General features: G+C 37.4%; 1 protein-coding gene across 2 annotated transcripts; it reads right to left on the reverse strand.

Annotated features, from left to right (window-relative positions):
- Window positions 1–8,507: 8,507 nt before the first annotated feature.
- Window positions 8,508–17,201, reverse strand: LOC125264596 (acetylcholinesterase). 2 transcript variants are annotated; one of them, XM_048184052.1, is made up of 5 exons: window positions 16,955–17,201; window positions 11,583–13,048; window positions 11,198–11,390; window positions 10,867–11,051; window positions 8,508–10,118 (listed from the first exon to the last, which is right to left on the reverse strand). In XM_048184052.1, the coding sequence occupies exons 2-5, from the start codon at window positions 12,979–12,981 to the stop codon at window positions 9,997–9,999; spliced, it is 1,899 nt and encodes a 632-aa protein (XP_048040009.1). In that variant the 5' UTR covers window positions 12,982–13,048; window positions 16,955–17,201; the 3' UTR covers window positions 8,508–9,996. The 2 variants fall into 2 exon arrangements, with proteins under 2 accessions (XP_048040009.1, XP_048040010.1); XM_048184053.1 differs by lacking the exon at window positions 16,955–17,201 and adding an exon at window positions 16,238–16,872.
- Window positions 17,202–26,525: the final 9,324 nt, after the last annotated feature.

A 26,525-nucleotide genomic window follows, 5' to 3' on the forward strand; every position in this document is an offset into this window, starting at 1 on the left:
TTTACTGTGATGTATCTATTTGAATAAGCACACGTGAGACCGCATGGCTGATTTCTCTGGTCACTTTTTACTGACTGAATCTTCAGACACCAGCGCCAAGCGCCTCCCAAAAAGACCCCGCCCCTTAGCTACGGAATCTCTACTGTGTCAAATGCAAAAATTGCAAGCATTCAATACATCACAAGAACGATCAGCACAGAAAAGTCAAGAAAGTCGTCAGATTAATTCTGGGACTTTTACTGAACTAGGAAAGCCCATACAGATGATGAAGCTTTGAGTTTATCTACCTGTTAGAGTCCATCTCAGTAGAGCCCAGTACTGCCTGCCAGTGAACACATATACTAACGTCAACAGGTCCACCAAGGGATCTGTACAGACATTAGTGTATCCCCTTAGCATTGGGGTCTGTATGGTGTTAAAGAGATAGTTCACCCAAAAATGAAAATTATCTGATTTACTCACCCTCAAGCCATCCTAGGTGTATATCTTCTTTCAGATTAACACAATCGGGGATATTTTTAAAAAATATCCTTCGTCCTCCAAGGTTTATAATGGTTGTGTATGGGGGGCCGCATTCTGAAAAAAAAAAAAAAAAATGCATCCATCAATAATTAAAGTAATCCATATGGCTCCAGTGGGTTAATAAAGGCCTTTTGTAGCGAAGCGATGTATTTTTGTAAGAAAAATATACATATTTAAAACTTTATAAATTTAAATAAATAGCTTCTGGTGGACAGATTACTTTGATTATGGATGGATGATTTTTTTTTTTTTCTCCAGAATGCGGCCCCCCATTCACAACCATTATAAACCCTGGAGGACTAAGGGTATTTTTAAAAATATCTCTGATTGTGTTCATCTAAAAGAAGGTAGTCATATACACCTAGGATGGCTTAAAGGATTAGTTCACTTTCAAATTCAAATTTCCTGATAATTTACTCACCCCCATGTCATCCAAGATGTTCATGTCTTTCTTTCTTCAGTTGAAAAGAAATTAAGGTTTTTGATAACATTCCAAGATTTTTCTCCTTATAGTGGACTTAAGTGGACTCCAAACGGTTGAAGGTCAAAATTACAGTTTCAGCACAGTGTAATGACTGAGACAAATCAGACACAATTATTTGTTATAGTTAACCAATAATTGTTTAAAGCACTCTGGGGCCTGTCCCCCATCCCCCGAGAAGTTCTTAGTTACAAGTTTTATTGCACTAAAGAATGTGGTTGCCACATTGAGAGCAGAGAAGAGACACACGAAAACGTGCATCTTTCCTGCATTATCCCCACATAACACACTCTCTTGCATTAATGTATAGACAGACTGGTCTATAAATGAACATGCACATCCCCAGGAAATGGTATCCATTATTACCGTTGCTGTATTACAATCATTGTATTCACGTTTTATGATACATTTAAGGTAACTTCAGTTATGCTATGTTTAGTGTCTATGGGTTCATATCGAGAAGATTTAAATGCTTGTGTATGCGGTATGTCCATACCTGTGCAACACATCAGTATTACAAGAATCTTTAATAGTTCTTCAAAAACTCAGTCAGTTAATCTTGCTCGGTCGTAAAAGCCCTGACAGGAGGTGTGTTGTCACCCAGAAATACAACATCTTCATTGGTCCGGTCAACAGGTTAAAAGCCAGTGAACAATGCCACTCCCTCACTCATTCTTGCTTCTTGGATGACTGAAGAGACCCCCTTTTTGCTGCAGGCCTTTTCAGGCCAAGACCCGTAGGCCTAGGCTTGCAGACCTCTGCCAACAACCCAGCCATGTGCTCATCTATAAGTTGTTTCATAGTACTTCATCCAACACAGAAGATACTGGAAACAACTTCAGACAGAATCATCAAGATTTCTCCTCAGCCTGTAGATCCGATGCTCCTCAGCCTAAAGGCATCTTGCAAGTATCGTACATTTGAACACTAAACAGCGATTTAGTATTCATTTGTATTGATTCGTGCTCCAAGTGGAATATAAATCACACAGAGTAACACAAAGAGCTGAAATGCAAAATTGTTCCAGGTTTGCCAACATTCTTTTCTTTGCTCTTTCTACCCAGGGTGCGTCAGGAAAGGTCTGTTTGAATCTTATGGCGGCATTATAATGCCATTAATGACCGAGCGCACAACTGATGCTTGCGCGCGCAGTAAATCACTTCCGCGAGAGGATAACAGATCTACACGCGAGGAAACAGGAGCCCGCAAGCTCATTTTAACTCGCGCGTTTTGCAGGTTTTTTTTCACATTGCAGCAAAACAGACTTAAAATACTCCGTCATTTCTTGTCATAGAGACATAAGTAATATATCAATTGAAACTATAGAATGTCTTCTTTTATTTGTGTACACTCAGAGTAAAAACACAATGTTGTGCTTTTTGTAAAATAAAGAAAACTAACATGATGCGTGATCTCTCCTCTCCCTCTGAACGAACTCCAATCTGATAGTTCTCAGAAAATGAACTGTAACTTATGAATACTAATGACAAAAAAAATGACACTTACGTCTAAAGAAACGTTGAAATGTCAGGTTTTAAATCGTGTAAGTCAAATCAAAAACAAACATTCTGTGTTTATGTAATCTGTATGAAAAGAGAGCCATGTCAGAAGTCTGTGATTCAGCTCATTACCCGCTAATGCGGCCACGCCCACGGAGCCAGTGCTATTCAGACGCAAATACAGAGGCAATACATGCATACATCGTCTCAATCGTGTATTTATTGTCTTGAAAAGTTTTTATTTGGATGGTAAAGCCATGGTTAGCGATCTCTAGAAGACATGCCGTTAGTTCCTGGTTCCTTTTCTTCTTTATATGAATTTGTGGCCTAAAGGTGTACAGAGAGCGCCCTCCGGCTGCAAGTATGAATTAAAAACACCATTCCTGAAATGTTCTCTTCTTCTTTAGAATAATTTGTGGACTAAATGTGCACAGAGAGCGCCCTCCGGCTGCAAGTATGAATTAAAAACACAGTATCCAGCACTCATAGTGATGACAATAAATATTACTTCTCAGTATAGAAAACTGACATAAATATATAAGAATCCATCAATATTTCTCCAAATGTGCATGCTTTTAAGCTAAAAGCCTATATGAAATGCCATAGAGGTAACATAATTGTTCAGACACTTTGCATCACAGAAATAAATTATATTTTAAAGAATATAATAGAATACAATTATTTTAAATTGTAATAATATTTCACAGTATTGCTGTTTATGATGAGCTGAGACATGATTACAGAGGGTTTGTTTCACAGCCTACCTGACTGAAAGGCCTCATTAATATGCAAGTCATTTCAGGTCATTATTATGTGATTCTTTTGTCTTCTCAGGTGTAAATGGCCCATTATGCATGCAGATATACGCCTCCACGCATACTGTGTTTCTTGACAAAAAGTGTCTTACAAAAACTAAATCAATATATTGTTTTATATGAAGGAGTAGGCAGCATAATTTTTACATAATTCTGAAGCAAAAACTCTAGTCTACAACCTCCAATAACCAGAAGTCTTGTGAACACAGATTTAATATACTTATTTTGGCCTTATTTCAGTGACTTAAGTTTTTAGTTTTTTCAATAACCACGCATAAGTCATGACATCTTCTCTGCGCGCAAATCAAGCCCTCACGTGCCGATACGACTCGCAGCACGCGCGTCATCACTTCCCACACTCGCGCTCGATCTTCTATTTTGCTTGCGCAAACACTTTTTATTTTTGACAGTCGTGGGGCGGGACTTTACTTATTTCAGTGTAACCTCAAATGTCATTGGTCACTTCAGTTTTTCCAGAAGTCTGTTGTGATTGGACGCCTGTTGTAAAACCATTAGACATGGCTTCATCAATGGACCAGATGCAAGTGGGTTAAAATTTATTGACTGATTGATTGCATTATTATTATAATATATCCTTACCAGATACTATATTAACTTGATTTATTATTATTTTTAAGGAGCTGTAGCTGCTGGGGAAAAATGAGAACACATATTGTATTTGCTGTAGTTCACCGCTACATTACCACTATACTTCCACTAAACAGTAGGCCTATCTATGTTTACCCAGCCAAAATTAAATCAGTTCTGAGAACTACAGAAATGTGAAAAGTGTCCATTAAATAGTTGTTACTATGATTCTAAATCCAAAATTACTCCATGTGGCTTTGGATGAAAGATAAATCACTTGTTCATATCAGTAAGCAAGAGTTGTTGTGTAAGCTTTTTGTTATCATTCTTTGTCAGTTTAATATATTGTCAGGTTAATATATTTTCCATTAAATATAGTATAAGGGTTTCAGCACTTTACTCCGTTGAAAAGTTTCAGTTAAAGTTAAGATACAGTACAGAGTATGAATGATCATACCTCTCTGAAACCCAATTTAGAAATTAATCTTTATATCTAAGACACATTTAGTTTTTTTTTTTTTTTTTAAATAAAATCATGTTCAGATATGGACAGTTGTACTCATTTATACTGTGCACTGTACTTACTTTGAACTTAAAGGGTTAGTTCACCCAAAAATGAAAATAATGTTATTTATTACTCACCCTCATGTCGTTCCACACCCGTAAGACCTTCGTTCATCTTCGGAACACAAATTAAGATATTTTTGTTGAAATCCAATGGCTCAATAGCCGCTTTTCCACTGTCGGGCCAGTGCAAGCCAGGGCTAACAGCGTGCCGGGCTGGGCCTATGGCCACAGACCTTAGCCACCGAGGCCAAAATCAAGTTGCGTTTCCACTGTCAGTCCGCTAGCTCCACAGCGCTGATCTAAAAACCGCCCTTAAACACACCTCCCTTGATCAAACGTCGCACACAACCCATTTCAGCGTGTATAGACCATCACCTGACTACGATTAGCTCCGCCTTTCACCTCAACCGTGCCTCAAGCCCCAGCTGGCCCGCTTTGGATCAAGGTTTTCGGCGGGCCGAAAAACCCGTGCCTTTGGCACAGAGGAAGCACCGAAGAGGCACGATCAAGCCCCGGAAGTGACAGTGGAAACGCAACCGGCCCTGGCACGCACTAGCACGCCCGCCTTTGGCCCGGCAGTGGAAACGCGGCTAGTGAGGCCTCCATAGGGAGCAATGACATTTCCTCTCTCAAGATCCGTTAATGTATTAAAAACATATTTAAATCAGTGAATGTGAGTACAGTGGTTCAATATTAATATTATAAAGCGATGAGAATATTTTTGGCGCGCCAAAAAAAACGAAATAAAGACTTATATAGTGATGGCCGATTTCAAAGCACTGCTTCAGGAAGCTTCAAAGCACTGCTTCAGGAAGCTTCAAAGCATTATGAATCTTTTGTGTCGAATCATGATTCGGATCGTGTGTAAAACTGCCAACGGCTGAAATCATGTGACTTTGGCGCTCCGAACCGCTGATTCGACACGCTGATTCATAATGCTTCAAAGCTTCCTTTTGTGATATGTTGCCCTCTGGTGCACAAAACAGCCACCTACTGGAATTCATGTTCAGATGTAGCTTTTTATGAGAGAAGCAGCACACAAACAATAAGTTTTCCTTTAAGTCAATAACTGTTTATTGTGGTTGCGTTGGAAAGTTTCTGATATGGTGCCCAAGAAGGGCAGATATGACAAATAACATCATGCGGAGCATTTGCACGATGCTGTCACTATACATGTTTGGCACTAATTTGACAGGACAGGCAATATCTGGACCAAATTAATAATAATAAAAATAAAATAAAAAGAACAATAACATAGATTGCTATTATGTTGTCAAAGTGCAACAAATGCAGAACATATGCTTTCTCAGCTATGTGCAATATTCTGCATATATTTGGGGTAGAATAATATGGATTTACAATATAATATTTATAAATAACATTTTTTTTTTCTTTATGATGAAATTAAGAGGCAGGTATCCTCTGTGGCAACCAATTTACTTGAGAATTGCCATAATAGGACATTAGGAAACCTTTGCCAAGTTAATGCAAATTAGACAAACGATAACATTAAAAACTGAAGGAAAATATTTGCAAGATAGCACATGGCACTCTATATTGCTATGAAGAAACAGCTGATTTATAGACAGTTACAATACTTGTGATCATTGCTGTCAATTCATGACCACTGTTTTTTATCAGTCAAGTCTGTGGCATTACATGAGTATCAAAGCATTCAAATAAATATATTTCATTTTAAGTGTATTTTGTTATTGCTAACATCAAGATCTATCTCTGGGCTATTATAATGTTTTTATAGCTATAAATGTGTAATTATTAACAGACATCAGCACTAATATTGTCAGAGAGGATAACAGTCAAATTTTAAAGCACATAATACAGAGGAGGAGGGGTCTAAGGCATGCACAGGGAGATTTCATGGAGTGGAAGAGATAGGTGGGAAAGAGCAGCTGTCATTCAGACCCATAAACAAACACACATAATCGTACCATACCCGCGTGACATTTTATAGCTAGTACTACATATTATTTTCATTTTAAATGGCATTGTTTAAAGCTAATTTACATTATTCCAGTCATATTCAGAGGTTAAATGCTTAAATGTCGTCAACCTATCATTTGTGTGCGGAAGAACTGCTGTCTTGGCACTCAGTCAGATCCTTTCCACAGTGTTAACAAAACACTAGATGAATAGTACTAGACAAGTACATGGACTCCATATTTAGAAAAATAAAAAAATAGACTGGCAGAAAGTCGATGAGATGGGCATAGAATAGCCAGGGTTGGGCAAAAATACGTCAAAATGTATTTTAAAATAAAATACCAAATACATTAATTCTAAATGTATCGAAATAAACTACAAAATACAGCAGCCACACCATGTATCAAAATAAAATACTGTATTTTTGTATTTGAAAAATACTAAAAAATACTTTTACAAGGGAGCAAGAAATTTCTTCGTAAACCTTCCATCAATTGGCCTATTAGATCTATCCCTTCACCATTACACTGACTCAGTTGATTAAGAAAACAATGTTTGATAGCACCAGCTTTTCTCTGTCAATAAATCTAACATATGCAACCAGTTAAAGGCACAATATGTACATTAGGATTTTTGGATTAAACTATCCAAAAACCACTAGAACAATGTTATATATTTTGTTGACTTGTGTACTTGCATTATCCCAAATGTTTCCAAGAATGTTTAAATCAAGATAAATATGCAATTTTAGCCAGGACACAGTCCGTGTCTATGCGTCACCTATCAATGACATCATACCCGCGTTACCCTTGATGTCCGGTTTTATTTTGTAGAAACCATGCAAACACCAAAGACGCATTATATTCCTCATCTGTCTAATAAAACAGATTATATGTTTTATTAGACATATGAGGAACTATTTGGAATCATTCATCGACTGAAAACTAATCATGTTATTTAGCTTTTTGTTTAAATCTCGTTTTCTTGATTTACTGTGAGTACCATGTTTTACCATGACTAATATCAATCTAGCTTACTGCAGTGTGCAATAAGTGTCTCATAGCAGCCGCTAGGCGAACACACAGAGTAGCATTAAAACAACTTTCAAAACACAAATGTATCTAATTTGATAAACAGCGCCACATTACCCAACATACGCTAGACCGAACAATGCGAACAAAGCGGTGACTGCGGCGTAATAAAAGTTCTGCTGCTCTCGAGACGTATTGCGCTCGTCTCTCATTAGCAATCTCTCCTGTGGTCTTGTTCAGCTCCAACATCAATCATCCTGCTCTGCTTCATACTACAGTAACGTTAATAATCTCATCCATGAACATGATTTCTGCCCGAGTCCCATCCCGATTCTTTTCCACTGGCTGTAGACATGAAAACAACACATCCCATGATTCCACAAAATCAAGGATAAGCGACTGAATAAGTGACCTCTAGCGGCAAAAATTTACATATTGTGGATTTAACAGATCAAATATTCACATATCCCTGTGATCTCCCAGATGAAGGTTAGTTTTAAAGTAACCAACAGTTTAATTTTTAACACTTTGTGAATGACTCATAATTATAACCTAATTTAGTTACTTGGTGTTTGGTAACGAAGGGCCTACTTTGCATCAGCAACACTGACTCAATGACAAGTCATTTATAAGAAGACAACTGATGGCTCCTGTATTCAAAGCAACTAGTTTATAACTAATTGATCAATTGATTGTTAATCATAAATATAGGGGACTGCTGCTCAGTATAATAGTTTTCAAGAACATTACGTAAATTGGTAAACTATTTAGACTAGGCTACTAAAACAAACAATGAAACTTAACATTTGTTCTGAACAAATCTGGGCAAACTACTGAGTAGGCACCAATCAGAGGCTGCATTTTTATGATGTCATCAAGTAGACTCCTTAAAGTATTTTACAGTATTTTAAAAATACAAAACACTAAAGTATTTTGATACAAAATACAAAGCCATTTTCATCAACCCTATCAAATACAAATTACAAAATACTATTTTGTATTTGAAATACATGTATCATAAATACTGCCCATCCCTGAGAATAGCATTCACAAATTCTGCATGTTCACATGTATATGACAGTGTGTATTATGATTGACCATGATGCATTCACACAAAATAATGTTTGATCCAGATTCACAGGCAAAATGCAAATATATGTATGTAATTCCACACTCTTAATAAATACACACACACACACAAAATAAAACATCTGCTCTTTTTTAAGCTAACTAAAAATGTTTAGTTCTTTTGATACTTGATGTAGTCATGCAAATAATTTACTTAAATAAAAAATACACCAAATATTACAATAAATATAGAACATGTCAAAAGAGTGGCTGTTGTAACCCTGTATTCTTGCTTTTCCTTACAGCTTCCCTTTGCCTGTGTTTTCCTTCATCATCCTCCCACTGCATCAAAAGGGCTGGAGTTAAGATGGCTGACACAGCGGGCTGTCATTTCAAATGAGCACTAAGTAAATTACTCTCCCTCCATTATCGTAATGAGAAGCCTTTCCCATCAAGAGAGGGAGACAGCAAGGGGGAAAAATGATATTGACCCTTTGGCACACAGACAACATTAGTCTTACTCACCAAAGCCCTCTTCCTCCATCAAAGATAAAACACTCAAACATACAATGCCCGTATGAAATTTGAACTAAGAAGAGGTGAAATAGATGAGCTGTATTCTACATACAGACATTTATACTGACCTATGTAGTTGGTATATGGTAAACAACAGAGTTTCTCTCTCATACACACACACACAGGAAGAGTCATGCTGTGTGCACTAGAACACATGCACTGAAATAAAAATAGGTTTTAAATATTAGTACATTAACACACACAGACTCACCCACGCAGAAACATTTCCGTTCAGTTAGACATACATGAAATTAAATGGCTCCTGATTCTTGCATGAAGTATTAGTATATTGAATTGGACCACAGTCAGAAAGCGGAGACAGCAGACAAATTCACACGATAAGGGATAAAGCAGCACATGAAATACTGAGTAGATGTGGTAGATACAGTATGGAGATAAATGTATGGTGAATCAGCCAGTATAATTTAAGCCAATAAGAACACAGGATAAATACAAGAAAATTATATAAAAAAAAGTGGGATCCTGAGGACCAGTGTAAATGAGGGTTTCTAGGTTTCAGTGGAACGGACATGCACGCTCACTGTTCAGAGGTAATATATATCTATAACATTTTTTCTGATAACATACATTTGATGACCGTAGCACTTGATAATCTCTAATAGCAGCTTCAATTCACCTCCTCTCCTTTATATATATATATATATATATATATATATGTATATGTCACATAATATAATTGAGTGATAAGTATAATATTCTATACAGGGAGGAATAAAACTCTGCACTAAAGTGCAACATTCACAAATTCATTCTCATGCCTACTCAGACAGTAATCAACGAAAAAGATTTGGCAACCTTTGCTGTTCTGTAAAGAGACTATTAAGGGTTATGGTCATCAGTTTTCCCTTTCTTTGATCTGCATTTTCTTACATTTACATCAGATTTATCTAGAGGTCTGTGCAGCGCTCCTGCTTGCTGTAATGGTCGAACTGGCTCTTCCAGTGCATCATGTAAGAGCTCCAGCGATTGAACTCCACTTTCCACTGTCGTTCAACATCATCAATGTTGTCTGGGTAAGAAATATGAAAATAAATGAGGAAAACAACAACAACATGAGTTTTGACAAAGGCAAGAGAAAAAAGTTGAAGGAAGATAAAAATGAAGTAATCAATTATACTACTCAGTAGTACCACATCACTATAAAGATTCCACCCATTAAACAGAGCATTTGCCAACAGCCCCCACAGGAGAATTTATAATTTATGATTTTAAGTGACTATACACAGGCCTGCACAATCCTCCCTGCCCCCCCCCCCCCCCCCCCCCAAAAAAAGAGCAAGTGTTTAATTGCTATTTATTCTGGTTCACTTCCAGTGTAATAGTTGGCACAGGACATTTGTTTATATTCTGAGCACAACAGATACACTTGCACAGACAAGGCATTTCCTTGAGAAATAAAGTGGATAGTTTATATTATGGCTGTACTTTGTTCTTTCAAAACTCTTTTGCCCACAGAACCAAATAAAAATAAAACAAACAAAATGTATACTCCAGACAGAAGTATATTAGGTAGACAAAGTGAACCTAACATGTTTTCTTTTGTAAGATGATTTAATCTTCCTATTATGTAGACTCACTCTCCTAAACAACAATAAATTCCACGGACCCATTACATAAAACACAAGCCTGCAGTTTCTCATCTTCAAAATAAACTCTAAGAAAATGACCTACAGTCTCTCTGTAGTTCCTCTATGTGCATGTTAATAGATATAAGATGTAAACGCATGACAGAGGAATATACTGGTTGGGTTTGTTACCTGTAATGTTAAGCAGGCGAGGCAGGAAGCGGTTCCACAGAGCACAAACCTGTGTTCTTAGACCTTTGTGGACCTTTAGTGGCTCTGTGTTCAAGCCCACATGCTTTTGCTCAGTAGATGTAAATTGAGGCCACTGCTTCGGCTTTCGAGTGTCTAAGGAGCCATCTGTGTTAATGTTGGGATTACTTCATGGAGACAAAAAAGGTAGGGAGTTAACCTTCCAGGCAACAATACAAAACATTCCACAAATATTATTTAAATCAAACCTTTTCTGAAAAACATGATGACAAATCTTTTATGGGCACTCTTTTGCTATTTTGCCACCTCTTACCCAGTGCGAGCGAAGTTGGCCCAGTATCTCATTATTCGTCGACTGAGTTTCTCTTCCTCTGCTGTGTAATTGAGTCGTTTTTCTAATGGCAGGCCAAACACAAACTCAATTTCATAACCATGGATTACGCCCATCCACTCAGGCCAGGCCAGATTTGAGGCTCGATGGTCAAACAGGTAAAGGTACACAGCACCTAAGGACAAAAAGAAGAGGTACAGACTGAGAAAAACCGGTATTGCACGATTTCATAATATAGATGCACTCTGTTAATGTCCATTTTGCTATCTTCATCCTGTCGGTCTCAGATTTTAAACTGACATTTGTCTGCAAGGATGCATTAAGTTTATTGAATGTTGTTTATTCTTTACCACTATTATGACCTTACCATGCGAGTTGCCACTGTTGTAGCCTACTGATCCTGAGCTTCCCCAGCCTGGTGTCCCTGGAGCTGCAGCATGGAGGGCAGCGTGCTGGGCATAAGACTTCGCAAAGTGCTGCAGAGGACAGATGACATTTTGATCTCCTACAATATCGTCCATGGCATCTCGATTCTTCTGGGGGTTGTTCTCATCCATCCAGTCAGTGTACTGAAGGAGAACTGCCTCCAAGCCAATCTCATTAGCATGAGGAACGCCCATCTTCACACCTTCAAGGAAGTCTTCTCGAGATATCAAACTCTCATTGTCTTTACTGAATCCTGGTGCACCGTAAAGCAAGAAGTAAGATCCCTCATTTTGATTTACACCCATCAAGATCTGAGTGTATTTAAAGTTCCCTGAGCTAAGCATGGCATCTGGGGTGTCGGGAAGGAAAATGCCATCTATGACAGGGACAAAGGAAAAGCGGAACAAGCTGCTGTAGGGGAGCACTTGCCACTCCTGATCAATTAGTTCCTGTGGCTCTTTGTTTCTCAGACAGTCAACCAGCTCAGTGTCGTTACCCTCACTGCAGCCAACGAGTTTGCCTAAAGAGGTGGCCCTCCGACGGGCCTCATCAAAGCTAACAGTAGCCCAGGGGGTATTAGGAACACCGCTCTGCATTATGGCACGTGTGAAGAACGGGCGGCTGTCTGGTGACAGAACATGCATGCCAACTGATGCTCCCCCAGCACTTTCTCCAAAAATGGTGACCTGTTTTGGGTTACCGCCGAAGAAGTGGATGTTTTCTTGGACCCATTGTAGGGCCATCCTCTGGTCAAGGAGACCCACATTCCCTGGTGCTTCTGATGAGCCATTGAGGGCAAGGAATCCAAAAGCTCCAACACGATAGTTCATAGACACAACCACTACCTTTTCAGAGTATGCCAAGTACCGACCATCATAGACGTCGAGAGAGGAGGAGCCACTATAGAAGCCGCCACCGTATATCCAGACCATTACTGTGAGGCTCTGTGGCCTAGGGGCAGGAGGTACCCACACATTAAGGTACAGGCAGTCTTCGCTCATCATTCTGTTGGGGTTCCACATCTCGATACCTGGAAAGCCTGGGTAAGAGGTGTCTACGAACTGAAAGCAGGCATTTGGGTAGTCTTTAGCCTCAAAGACACCATTCCAGGGCTTTTTGGGCTCTGCTTTCTTGAAACGTCTCTTCCCCAGTGGAGGTTCAGCATATGGGATGCCCAAGAAAGCAATCACATTATTCCGGTCTGGAACAGGCAAGCGTACACCCTGCACACGGCCCAACCTTGTTGCTACTACGAGGTCAGATTCACTCTGTGCAAGACAGCAGTTGAAGAGGTACATGAGGAGCACAGCAGGCAGAAGGAAAATGTCAGAGGTCTTCATGGTGATTTTCTTTTGTTGGCTGGGAAACTACTGTGATCTCACTGTTCTGAGCCAAGGTCAGTATGACCTGTGAAATATAAAAGTTACAAAACTGAGGCAACAAAATAGATTTGTGATGCATTCAATTTCATTCTATGCATGTGAATGTAGAAGACCAGAAACACAAGCTCATTCAAAGAAAGTTTCCCAAGTATAAATTGCAATACCTACGAATTTTGCATAACAAAAAAATACAGACTTATTGAACTTATTGTTTGAATTTAATGTATATTTAAAATTTGCATGCTGTAAGCCTAGTGTGACTGAAAGAACATTGACAGTGATTTCCAGGCCAAACATGCTATAACAGTACAACCAAACAAAAAGGGACTGATGCGAATAGAAGTGTGCTTTAGTTAGGTTTCATGCTCATTTTCGTGTTCATTTCCTGTGAGGTGAATGTTTATGTTTTACATGTTGCCTAGTTGCTATGCTGACTGGATTAGTTCTGGGGTCACAGTTGGGGATAAGAGCACATGAATTTGACTGCAGCTGTGTGAGTGTCTGTTTAAACAAGGCTATTTCTGTTCCCCCTGCCTCCTTTGCCTTTGTGGGGTTCTATTTTTGAGGGTGTTACTTCTCTCTATCAGTCCTTCTGCCTCTCTTTCTATCCAACCCTTTCTCTTTTATATGCAAGCAACACAAAGCATCAATTAATGTAAGTGATTTCAGCAACCCAACTTTTACACAATAAGAGAGATTTTGCCAGAAAATGGCAATTTTGTTATCATTCACTCATGTTTTGTTATCATTCACTCATTCACTTTGTGCTATGTAAAACACACAAAAAATATATTTTTTGAAAACACTTTGTTTTTCCCATACAATAATCTTTGGCTTTCATTGTACGGAAAAACATTTGAAACATTCCTACACATTATTTATACACATTTGTGTTCTGCGGAAGAATGAAATACAGGCTTTCAAAAGCAACATCCATGGATTATTAGGATAAAGGATATCGTAATAAGGAATTGGTGCCAAATGCATTAAACTGGACTGCTTATTACATAATATATTGGCTGTTTCAGAGAAACCGATCTTAAAATAACAAGCAAGATTATATTGGAATCAATAGTGAAAAGAGGCTTAGGGGACTGCAATGCAATTTATCAGTCACAGCATCTCAATGGATTTATTAATATCTTAAAAGACAGCTGCATGCCAGAAATGGGGGGCAAGGGTAGCTATAAGTGGGGATCGGGGGATAGGCAGAGGGGGAGAGGCTGCTGGGACTCAAATTAGATCCTGGAATCCATGTATGAAGTTCACTGGGGGGTTTGCTTTCAGCTTGGGATTACACGTTGTTGTGCACACCATCATGTCATTAAACACAGCTTTCTTTCTCTATAAAAAAACTTTCTACAATTCTTTCCTATGAGGAAGAATGATGGTCTGTCTTTTTCAATTTAACGGGAAACTTTTTTCATGTGCTAAACCATTAAGCACATAGGCCTATTTGTCCCTTTCTCATTCTTTGTATTTGTCACAATCACTGCCAGCAAACCTTAATCTATCCATCTAGGTTGAACTCCGTTGCCATGGAAATTAAGAGCCCACACTACTCACTGCATCCTCACGTATTTGTACGGTCGGCCTGTATACTTGGTTTCACCATTTTCTCCCTATCTCTGTGACTGTTGCTTACTTTTTGTGTTAATGAAGAGGTTAATTAACCCTTTAAAATGCTCAAAAAAGAGCCATTTATCAATTTTGTAAAGACCACCGGTAGGTCCAACCAATGCAATAAAACACAGAATAAACATGATTAGTCTGTCTCACTAACAGTAGAAGCAAAGATTTTGACTAAATTAATACCACCAGCAAACCTAAATGACGCTCAGTCCGTGGTACCCACAGCCTGACATGACCAACAGGCCAAAACATTTCAAAACTGACAGTTTGATGAGCGGCACTGAGATCGATGGAATTTTCAGTTTCGTGGTCTGTCTGTCTAATATTTCATGAGAGAGTGCTCAGCAGCGAACACGTGCCAACAAATACACACTTGTGCTCATGCTGTCCAGAAGCCAACTGTAGATGATAATATTACAATTACAACCACAATATTTTAAGCTTTCAAACAGTCCCCCAGTTGATGAGGTAGTGTGCATGCTACAATAGAATCTTAACATTAATTGCCCTTCTCTGAGGCAGTTGTACGACTATAATTAACTTTTCCCAGCGGAGCACAGCTTCTGAAGTCTAAAAGCTTATCATAACTGCATCAACATCTGAGTCAGAAGTCTCTATGTAATTGTGAGACCAAGTGGGTCATTCTTGTTATGCAGTATATTTTGAGCTATCTAACTTAAATGAATATGCCTGTGCTGTAGTTGTCAGACTTTCAGAAATGTGCTCTGGTCAGGTCAAGAAAACCCTCACTAAGGGTTTTCTAAATTAGGGTTTGTTGCAACTGAGCATATGCACTTTAATTGTAAAGTGCATATTTGAGCATATTTGTATTAATTGTAGCTTGATTATTTACACAATGGAAAGATAATTAACTGGATCCTAGGATAGAGAAAACAGAAAAAACATTTATCGGTGAGGGATTTGAGTTAGCTTACATGAGGATGTCACCACTCACCAGTCATTTAATCTTGATATTTTTTAAACATTTTTAGGAAAATGTGACCATTTCATCAATATCACAGCCTGGAGGATGATGTCATCACAATATGGCTTTTGATAGTTAAAGGGAAACAACAGAAGACTAACAAGATGGAAAGTGATAGGCTTTTCTGTACATGTAATTACCAATTTAAAACAAATCCAAGAATTTTTTAATTTGAAATATTTTAATTAGAAAAAGGAAACACCAGGAATATTTCTTAAACTGCAGTGTACAACATGAAAAAATGGTAACATCCATGCAAAAAGAGAAGAAATTATTTGAAATCCATCCCTATGTTTACATAATTGTGATACTATGTGAAAAATAGAAAGCTAACTAACTAATATGTATTATCTCCACAAATTGGGAGTGCAATATTTTATCAAATTTATTAAAACATATGATGGGTACATGTCAATATACAGCATAGCAAAAAAAATAATAATAATAAACAAAATGAACTCATTCATCTAACCCAGACATGAAAGCTATGATAGGGAAATCCGACAACATTTAGCCTATAATTCAAATCACCATGCTTTGGGATGAACATCATTAAACAAAAATCACAGACGCGCACGTAAATTGAGCGTTACATACCAGGAGGATTCAAAGCAAACGAGTGGCTCTAGTGAAGTGGTAGAAAACCAAAGGAGACGGGAAGGTTGCAAGTAGACAGGTGCTTTTTTTGCTGAAGGTAAACAAGACTTAATATCAGGCAAGCAGGGCCTCCGAGTGCGCGTGCGCCACTGTATTTCTCTTGCACGTCTAATTACATCCATTCTTTAGCGTCACAAATATGACCATCAAAGGCACGAGCATCCAATACTTACAATGTTTTTCGTTTTTACTTGCTTGTTTATAAATATTTGTTCGCAACGCGCATAATTTCAGCGTTTGACACGTTTCTGGCATTATAGCGGGCTGTAAAACAGAAATTAAAGTCAGTGCTTCGTATTACAATTATGCAACAATAATCGGTTTGGCCTGCAAAATGACATACAAATAACGGCGTTAAATGTTGTTATATTCCTAATTAAAAACGCTACAAACCGACCTGTATTCATGACTGTACAACTACAACAACAACATCATACTACATAATATAAACAATACAGTAAATAATAATGTAAGCTGCCTTATTCGGTTATAAATGCAACATGAATCGAAATGTAAATTATGCCCCGAGACGCCAAATTCTGATCTTTTCTATATTTTATTATTTTCACACAATGTAGCCAGCTAGACTAGTCAACTGAAGAACATATGAAGTACGCTCACAGAAGCCGCAAAGATGACTGAATTATTGTAGGCTACCTGGTGATTCCGGTTCACAAGCCGGCTTTGCTTCAGCGCCTCTCCCCTGGGCTCTTCCCCTTTTCTGCCTGTCCTTGAATGAAGAAAGCCAGAATTGTTGCCGTGCCGTAGGGTGATAAGCAAAAGCAGGACAACTGGGCTAGTGGTAGCGCGGAGGGAGTGAATTATAGTGTTGCCTGCCTGATTTTAACGCTGGATCAAGCTCTGACGAAACCAGAAGAGCATTGCTGTGTCGGTAGGGGGAGACTCATTATAAGCATAAAAAAACAAAAAACAAACAAACCATATAGTTCTCGCGAGACGGTGAACCACTGTTGTTCGCTCTCAACAACCACCCAGTTCTAAAGTGCCTATGTAGGGTGCGTCGTTTGCACTGGCGTCAGCATTATGTGCACTTGTCAGGTCCATTGTATTTCTTGTTTTGTACCGCAGTGTAAATGATCGCACAGTGTGCGTTTTCGGTATTTATCATAAAGATTTTTTTCTTAAATTACCCCCAAAATAGAATAAAATGCAACTCCAAAAATTATTTTTAAATCTCAATATACTGTAGGCTACATAACAATGAAAGATCAGTTTCTGTTTGAATTGTCTAAATAAGCAAAATAGCCTATAGTCAAAAAATGCATATCATGGCATCATAAAATCATACCATGTATCTTTCCAACAGATAAGCACAGGCGACTGCATACATTTGTATCTATATATTTGTTTCAGATAAGGTATCACCTTCATTGTGTCAAATTAGTGCTGATCCAATCTTCCTCAGGTTATTGTCTTGCCTTAATGCCACTAGCTTATCACACACAAGCACAAAGCATGGAAGAGAATATCAAAAGAAAGTATGGAGTTATATCTCAAATAGGACTTGAGCCTTCTCTGAAAAAGAAGTTGTCTCTTGCCCACATTGTTCTTAATGTCCATGCTTAATTAACATTAGTTATTCCCATTGCTGATAAAGAAGGCAGAGGAAAATTTGTCCTGCAAAATATATTATCATCTACCTTGCTGGTGTTGAGATGGAAATGGCTAAGATTACACCACTCTGCACAGTTATCTTCCACATTCATTTATTCCTCCTTATTTCCATTGCTAAGCCCCAAACAGAATCTGCTCCCACAGAACTCGGCAGAAAATTTCCTCAGAATTGAAATACTTAAATTTCTACACATGCCATGCCCCTCGCTTGTATGCTTATTAAACATTTTGATTAAGTAGAATAATGCATTTAACTAGAATTAAGAGTGTGGTACTCTCAGTTCAGATTAACACACATTTTACCATCCATTCTGCAGATTTAGAACAATCAGGACAGAAAAGTCAAGAAAGTCGTCAGATTAATTCTGGGCCTTTTACTGAACTACGAGAGCCCATACAGATGATGAAACTTTGAGTTTATCTACCTGTTAGAGTCCATCTCAGTAGAGCCCAGTACTGCCTGCCAGTGAACACATATACTTAAGTCAACAGGTCCACCAAGGGATCTGTACAGACATTAGTGTATCCCCTTAGCATTGGGGTCTGTATGGTGTTAAATGGTTGTTAATCTGAAAGAAGATAGTCATATACACCTAGGATGGCTTGAGGGTGAGTAAATCGGATCATTTTCATTTTTGGGTAAACTAACCCTTTATAGTGAGGGAGACACCCTGACTCACAGCGCATTCCTGTTAACCATGTAGAATATATATTTTTGAAAAAGTATGTGTTGAAGTTTTATTATTGAAAACATGGTAAAAGAGTGGCTATGTCCTATTGCTATTAGTGTAGGCCTACTCTTCCCTAGAGCATACTCTAGTCTTTGATTGGAAAATTATAATGCACCATTTTAAATGCTAATACAGTGTAAATCCATCTTCCTCCTTGTTGGTTCTGCATTCTGTGATTCCTGCCAAATCAGCACCAGCCATGGCATCCATGTATTTCCAAGCCAAGCAGAGAGTGAAAAAACTGCAGACAGGCAGACAGAAAAACGCAGCGAGATGGTGGATAGAAAAAAGCCTTGTCAGAGCAATCAATACGGGGAGTTAAAAGCATCTGTTTGCTGAGCTCAACCTATTATCTAATTGCTGGCCTACTGGTGATTGCATGGACACATTAATCTCTCTCCCTCTCTCTTTGTACCCCTAATAATTCTGGCCTCATAATTCACTGCTTTAAATTTCAGCAATTTGAAGACAAAATGCTGATTATGTTTGTAAGAAAAACTAGTTAAGCCATTAGGGAGACATGTTTAGTCAAGTACAAAAAGATTTTTTATGCACCAATAAGAAATGTATTTGAGTACATTTACATGAAATTTATATGAAAGTCATTAAAGAAATGGAGGTACTGAATCAATCTTTAAGGATAATGATAATTATTAAGCTACTATAATGATGATGATAACAATAATGATGATAATGATGACAGCAGGCATACAGGATCCTTAGTCGTGCTCCAAGTGGAATATAAATAAAAAAGAGTAACACAAAGAGCTGATATGCAGAATTGTTCCAGGTTTGCCAACATTCTTTTCTTTGCTCTTTCTAGGGTGTGTCAGGAAAGGTCTGTTTGAAACTGCTCCTCCAGCAGGCCAAAGAGTGGAAACACAGAGCAGAGCAGCTTGAAAAAGTCAGTTCTGGCCTGGGTAGCTTACTTACCTGTTGATTGTTACTGAAATTACATTACTAACTACAATTTTTTATAATCTATTATATTACACATTTTAGGTAATGCACTCTTTTTGATTACTTTAAGAATATTTTGACCTAACTTGTTAATCACATAGATTTGAATAGGATTGTTTTAAACCATAGCTAAATACAAAAAAAAAAAGAAAAAGAAAATGCATTACATTCTTTATTAACAACATTAAGTGAATTAAACATTACATTAGGAGTTAATTAGATATGAAATGTTGAGAAAACAAGTTTACTTTCAAATCCTTTTCATTTATTTGTCTCTTTAAGGAAATGGGTCATTGACATTACCCAAGCAGTTTCAAGGCGCGCATTTATTGCATGGACGTAGCAAACACATAATGTGTCAAAATGCATACGAACAGTTCAATGAATGATAAATGCAATTATGAACTTAATTTCGTTAAACTGAATGTGCGACGGAAACTGCTGAAATAACTACACACCATTAACAACACTGACGTAAGAGCGCGCGGTTTAGCTATCAATCAGATGCGCGTTAAAGTTGCGTTTGTTACTATGTAGTCCATCCATGTAAGCATTAGTATATTTAATGTACCTGGAACACTTTTAATAAGGTTGTGTAGCCATTCACACTATCCTGCACTATAGTTAACTATCTAGGCCTAACAATACTTTTAAAGACCTTTTAAAGTTTTGGTTTATGCACATTTCCGCAAATGCCAATTTTTATAGGCTATTAAAATAAAGTTATGTAGCATCATTAAGAACTAACATGAACTAACATCAACAATGGACAAAAGGTTGTTTTTTGCCCTTACTCTCTGACACACCTTGACTAAGACACATTGAGGGAAGCATTTCAATAACCCTATGAATGCATATTAAAATGCAGAATCAAATCGAATCACATCAAATTTTAATATGAATCATCTCAAAGCAAATCGTTCTGAATTTGCAAAAAAACATTCTTGAATCGAACGCAACAACTATGAATCGTGAATCGAATTGAATCACTGTCTACCCAAAGATTCACAGCCCTAGAGAAAACGCATGGGCTGCGTCCGAAAACCTAGGTAGCTGTCTTGCTGCCTCGCTGCCTTATAAGAGAATGACTTGCACGGCAGCATTTGTGCATAAAGGCACCTCACGAAACTGATTTCGGACAGACTTCTGAGGCAGTGTAACAGTTTAATGATCTACAGCAAACTAGCGCGAGCTTTGATGAGAACTAAACAAATATTTAACTACAGTAGTAATTTCTCGATAGAAATTATATCAAAATTTAAATATGTTGGTCAAAATTGTACATTTATACACAAACTGAGCAGCAAACGCAACTTTCAGATGCCATCTTTATTTTTCTAGCTCAACTGAAAGCACAGGATTGTAGGATATCAAAGGCAGCTAAGGATACATCTATGCTTCCTTCAAAAATCGATCAGATGTAGCCTATCTCATGAGACAGAAAGTGAAGCTAATTGGATTCGGCTGTGCCTTGATGCCTTCCTACCTTGAAATGTGTCCTCAGAAGGCAGCATTTTTGGATGCATCCGATGCAAAGGATGCATCCGAAAACCTAGGCAGCTGACTTGTTGCCTCGCTGCCCTGACTTGTAAGGCAGCGTTTGTGCATGAAGGCACCTCACAAAACTGATTCCGGACAGACTTCTGAGCAGTGTTGGGTGTAGGCCTACGCGTTACAAAAAATGCTAAACTTTGACAAAAAGTAATTTTTATTGTTATAATTGTGATTTCATAACATTTAGATATGAATCCAACAACAACAAAAAAAAAACTTATGAAAAGATGTCTTTCAGTTAGTCAAATAACACAGCAAATAGTGGAGCTCTGCAGCCATCTACTGGTAAAAGTGATTTTTTTTTTTTTACTTTTAAAACTGCATTTTCCAAAAGATGGGCAAAAATCTTACACTAAACCATGTCAAATTATCCATGTTATCCCCATGAATGAAAGTTAGAAATGTGGGTCTTTTATAAAGTGAATTTTACATAAAAAGCTGTTTTTGTAAAAATATTTATTTATTTATTTATTTATATAAATTTAAAAGATACGAGAAATCCTCCAAAAACTGCACAAATATGAAGTAAAAACATTAATAAACAGAGTAAAATTACATTTGTTTTTTAAAAAGCAGTTATTTTATAACAAAATTACATTTTATTGCCTGGGGTCTGTGGAGACCCCGAAGACCCTGAGTGTACCTTTTTTTTCTACACTAACATAAAAACAAGCTATCACTCCGATTTTTTTTTCTTTGTAGATCTAGAAAGTGTTAACAACGGTACAAAGTTTCATGTCATTTGGACAAAGAGAATATTTTTTTTTTATTTGAGCAAACGTTGTTTGGGGTCTAAAAAGACCCCAAAGACCCTATAAGGGTTAATGACGTCACTAAAACAGTTTTTTGACTAACCTCCGCCCACAGGAATACACAAGAGTTGCATTTGTAGAGTGTGTTTGTCGCCATGTCGTCGAAACGCTGTTATTTTCATCCCGCAGTCCAATCACCGGGTCTGATTCCGGCTCAAATTGATAGGGTAAAATTAAAGACATGTTTACAATAACACTGAGCGCGTGCATCTCCACGTTATGGTAAGAGGCATGACCTTTCCGGGCAAGATGCGCTAAACTGCTGTCGAATCACAACACAGGAACCGCTGGCACAATCAGAACTCGTTACGTATTTCTGAAGGAGGGACTTCATAGAACAAGGAAGTCATCAGCCCGTTTTTATGACAGTGGAAACAGCGGTATACAGATAAGTAAATTATGTGAAAAATACTGTGTTTTTTTACACGCGAAACATGAGCACATGTTATATTGCACACTATAAACACAATCAAAGCTTCAAAAAACCGCGAAAAACGGGACCTTTAAAATCTAAATTTGTCGTCTAAAGTTAAAAGTGAACACTGCCTCTTTAAAATCGTTAGCTGTAGTGAGTTGCACGTAAGTTCGTAACTTTGCACCAGTTTGTGTAGTCGCTGTCTGAAGATGTTGGCAGAAGCGAGTGGCTGTTTTGCAGAATGGAAATATTCCCATTACTTCACTTTTTATGACACAGGTAGGCAAGAACATTACGGTAAAATGTAAGCTATGTCCTCTGAGAGAAAAAACTGCGCGCGCTCTTTGAGAGACGGTCTTCAGTCAGTGCGCTCTCAGCGCACACACATAGACGCCTCTCGTGAGTGTCAGATTTTCATGGTTTATTACACATAAACGTTCAAATATTGAGAAATAGATGTCGTTCCTTCAACATAATGAAGTCGTGGCCACGAGAAAAATATATCGTTCCCTCACCATATGATCTCGAGGCCACGACTTTACATCGCGTGGCCACGAGATCGTTTTGTCGAGGTAACAACATCCTTATGTCGTGGCCTCGAGATCATATGGTGAGGGAACGACTTACTATCACGTTCCCATGAATTAATATCTTGTGGCCACGACATATTATCACGTTCCCACGAGTTTATATGTCGTGGCCACGACAAAACTAAGTGAACCGAACATGTCCCCTCCCGGTCACCATATAAAGTAAATAAAAGTGTTATAGTATATGTTTTAATGAAGTTAAAATGTTTTAAAAAGCTATAAAAGGCTAAACTATTTTATGTTTAACTAAATTATTAAAAGAGTTTCCTTTCTATTGTCTATCCGGTAAAGGTTTATAGGGATTTTAAGAATTAGTAAGTTACTTACTGAGTAATTAAATTACTTTTCAGACAGAGTAATTAGAAAAGTATTTTAAATACAACATTAATTATGTAATTAGTAATTAATTACTTTTTTGAAGTAACTTACCCAACACTGCTTCTGAGGTAGCGTATCAATTTATAGATCTACCACAAAATAGCGAGAGCTTTGGTGAGAACTAAACATATATTTAATTACTACAGTAGTAATTTCTCAATAGAAATGACATCAAAAGTGGAAAATGTTGGTCAAAAACATACATTTACACACAAACTGACCAGCAACTGCAACTTCCAGACGCCATCTTTATTTTTCTAGCTCAACTGTTACAGAATGGAAAGCAAAGGATTGTGGGATAGCGAAGGATACATCTATGCTGCATTTAAAAATCGATCAGATGAAGGTATCTCAGGAGACAGGAAGTGAAGCTAACATTAGATTCGGACATGCCTTGATGCCAAATGTGTCCTCTGAAGGCAGCATTTTCCAGTTTTTAGAGCAGCCATAAATCTCTCAGCAGCACTGTTGTGTGAGTGAACCTCAGCAAACTGCTCAAGAAAGAGCTCCTCCTGATGGTCAGTCCTCTTGGTCTTGGTGAGTTGATGACTCATGAATTTTAAATATTTGGTAGGTTGTAACAACAGTAAACTAATTTACATTGTAGGAATAAGTAGCTACATGGTTGTCCAGTAGTGCACAACACAACGAATTTTAAACAACACAACAGAAACAAGCCACAACACAAGGAAAATTTGGCACAACACAACGGAAACAAGTCGCAACTCAACATAAATGGTATGCTAGCACACAAACAGGGCCTCATTTGCTACTTATTGATGTGTTGAGCTCCTCTTTAAAGGGTTAGTTCACCCAAAAAAGAAAATTCTGTCATTTATTACTTACCCTCATGCCGTTCCACACCCGTAAGACCTTCGTTAATCTTCGGAACACAAATTAAGATATTTTTGATGAAATCCGATGGCTCTGTGAGGCCTCCATAGGGAGCAATGACACTTCCTCTCTCAAGATAAAGGTACTAAAAACATATTTAAATCGGTTCATGTGAGGACAGTGGTTCAATATTAATATTATAAAGCGACGAGAATATTTTTGGAGCGCCAAAAAAACAAAACAAAATAACGACTTATTTAGTGATGGCCGATTTCAGAACAATGCTAAATAAGTCATTATTTTGTTTTTTTTGGTGCACCAAAAATATTCTCGTCGCTTTATAATATTAATATTGAACCACTGTACTCACATGAACTGATTTAAATATGTTTTTATTACCTTTATGGATCTTGAGAGAGGAAGTGCCATTGCTCCCTATGGATATTTTTGGGTGAACTAACCCTTTAATAAATGCAGTGCTTCTTTTTTAGAGTTGAATGAGCCGAGGGATTTTTTGCACAGTCTGATGTAACGAAATCTAAATTTTGATATCCAATGTATTTTTTTATGAACCCTATGGGGCAGTACATTATAATGCTATTGTGCAATCAGCCCATTTTGCATTAAAGCTAACATGCAAGCTTTATAACTACTTGTTATTGACCAACTAAACCCTAATTCTGAACAGTGTTTACTGCACCAACATATTTTTTATGAACCCATGAAGTTTCTATGGGGCAATAAATCTATTGCACAATGCACGTTGCACATTCACTGTGCTGATTCCGTAAAGGCGTGTCAGCTAAACATGCAAGCTTTAGTGGTAATAAACTTATGAAATGCAAATTTTGAACAGTTTTTACTGTACAAGTATATATTTTTTACAAATTCTTGAATTTCCCATATGGGCCAATAGAGCTGTCTGTTGTGCAATCAGCTCAGTGTGTTAATGTTAACATGCAGGATTTATACTAGTGGCAATGGACTAACGAAATAAAAATTTTTTACAATACCAATGTTTTTTGGACCCTTGAGCTTTGCACATATTACCGTTGAATTCATTTCACAATGCTATTTCACAACACTGTTTCTCACGGCCACGTAAGTGATGCTTTAAAGCTAAAATTTGGGCTTCATTCTAGAGTTAATGGTCTAACAATATTACTCATTTTAAACAGCTTTTACTGTACCAGGCTTTTTAAATGACACTTTAAATTCGCATAGCTGTGATGACAACTCTCGGAGAGATTGGCATGATAATGAATGTGGCAATGTTAACGAATTTGGCCTTGGCATAATAGATCTGCTATGCGGCTGCTGCTGTTAATGCTGCTGCAGAGCAAGTACAGAGACTTGCTACAGCCAATACATTCACAGAAATTGCTGTAAGCATGTAAGACATTCTGCTGCTTCTGCACATATAACGAACATAGAATAACCCCCGTAGCAGATCTATTCAGCTGGAGCTGGGGAGTGTGGAGGGTTTTTGGAAGCGCGCTGTGGACTAGGTATGTGCAACGATTAATCGCGATTATTCGTTTGCAAAATAAAAGTCTGTGTTTACGCAATATATGTGTGTGTTCTGTGTATAATAATTACGCATATATAAATACACACACATACATGCATAAATGTAAGAAATATATGCATGTTTAAATAAATATATATATTTATATTTTATATTACATATAAATATATTATATATAAATCTAAATATATTTTTCTTAAATATATACATGCATGTGTCTGTATTTATATATACATAATTATTACAGAACACACACATATATTACGTAAACACAGACTTTTATTTTGCAAACGATTAATCACGATTAATCGCCAGTTGGCAGCACTATGTAGATAACAATGTGATCGCTACAATTGACTTAAGGACCGTCCTCATTTATGTCCCAATTTTCCTGGTTAAGTTAACATTACATAAAAAGAGAGACCAAATTCTATTTTGTATTTTTACACTATGTAAAATGAAAAAAAAAATATATGTATTTATTAAAACCAAGTATAAATTTAATCAAGTTAGTGTTTTTACAAATTTTTACATTTATTCCAAAATAATAACTGAAGGCAGTAACAATTTAAACAATATATATTATAAACTAATATTCAGCTTTTCTTTTTAATAGTCAATTTATTTTCAGCAGTCATCAAGCTAGTCATCAAGGTACATCTTTGTGTCTGTGAGTGAGTGACCAGTGTGTAACTGGTCACTCACTCACAGACACAAAGATGTACCTTTAATTTCGCTGATTGCTCACTAAAAACCCCCTAAAAACTTGAAAAATGTTTTCAGGCCATTTC

This window comes from Megalobrama amblycephala, linkage group LG3 (genome assembly GCF_018812025.1).
Source record: "Megalobrama amblycephala isolate DHTTF-2021 linkage group LG3, ASM1881202v1, whole genome shotgun sequence".
NCBI lineage: Eukaryota > Metazoa > Chordata > Actinopteri > Cypriniformes > Xenocyprididae > Megalobrama > Megalobrama amblycephala.

Excerpts from the sequence above, each read along its gene's own strand:
- LOC125264596 (XM_048184052.1), bottom strand. The coding sequence starts at position 12,981 with ATGAAGACCTCTGACATTTTCCTTCTGCCTGCTGTGCTCCTCATGTAC. Across the intron at positions 11,052-11,197 it reads GCCAACTTCGCTCGCACTGG|TAATCCCAACATTAACACAG; the intron begins GTAAGAGGTGGC and ends GTCTCCATGAAG. Across the intron at positions 10,119-10,866 it reads TCGCCTGCTTAACATTACAG|ACAACATTGATGATGTTGAA; the intron begins GTAACAAACCCA and ends TTTCTTACCCAG.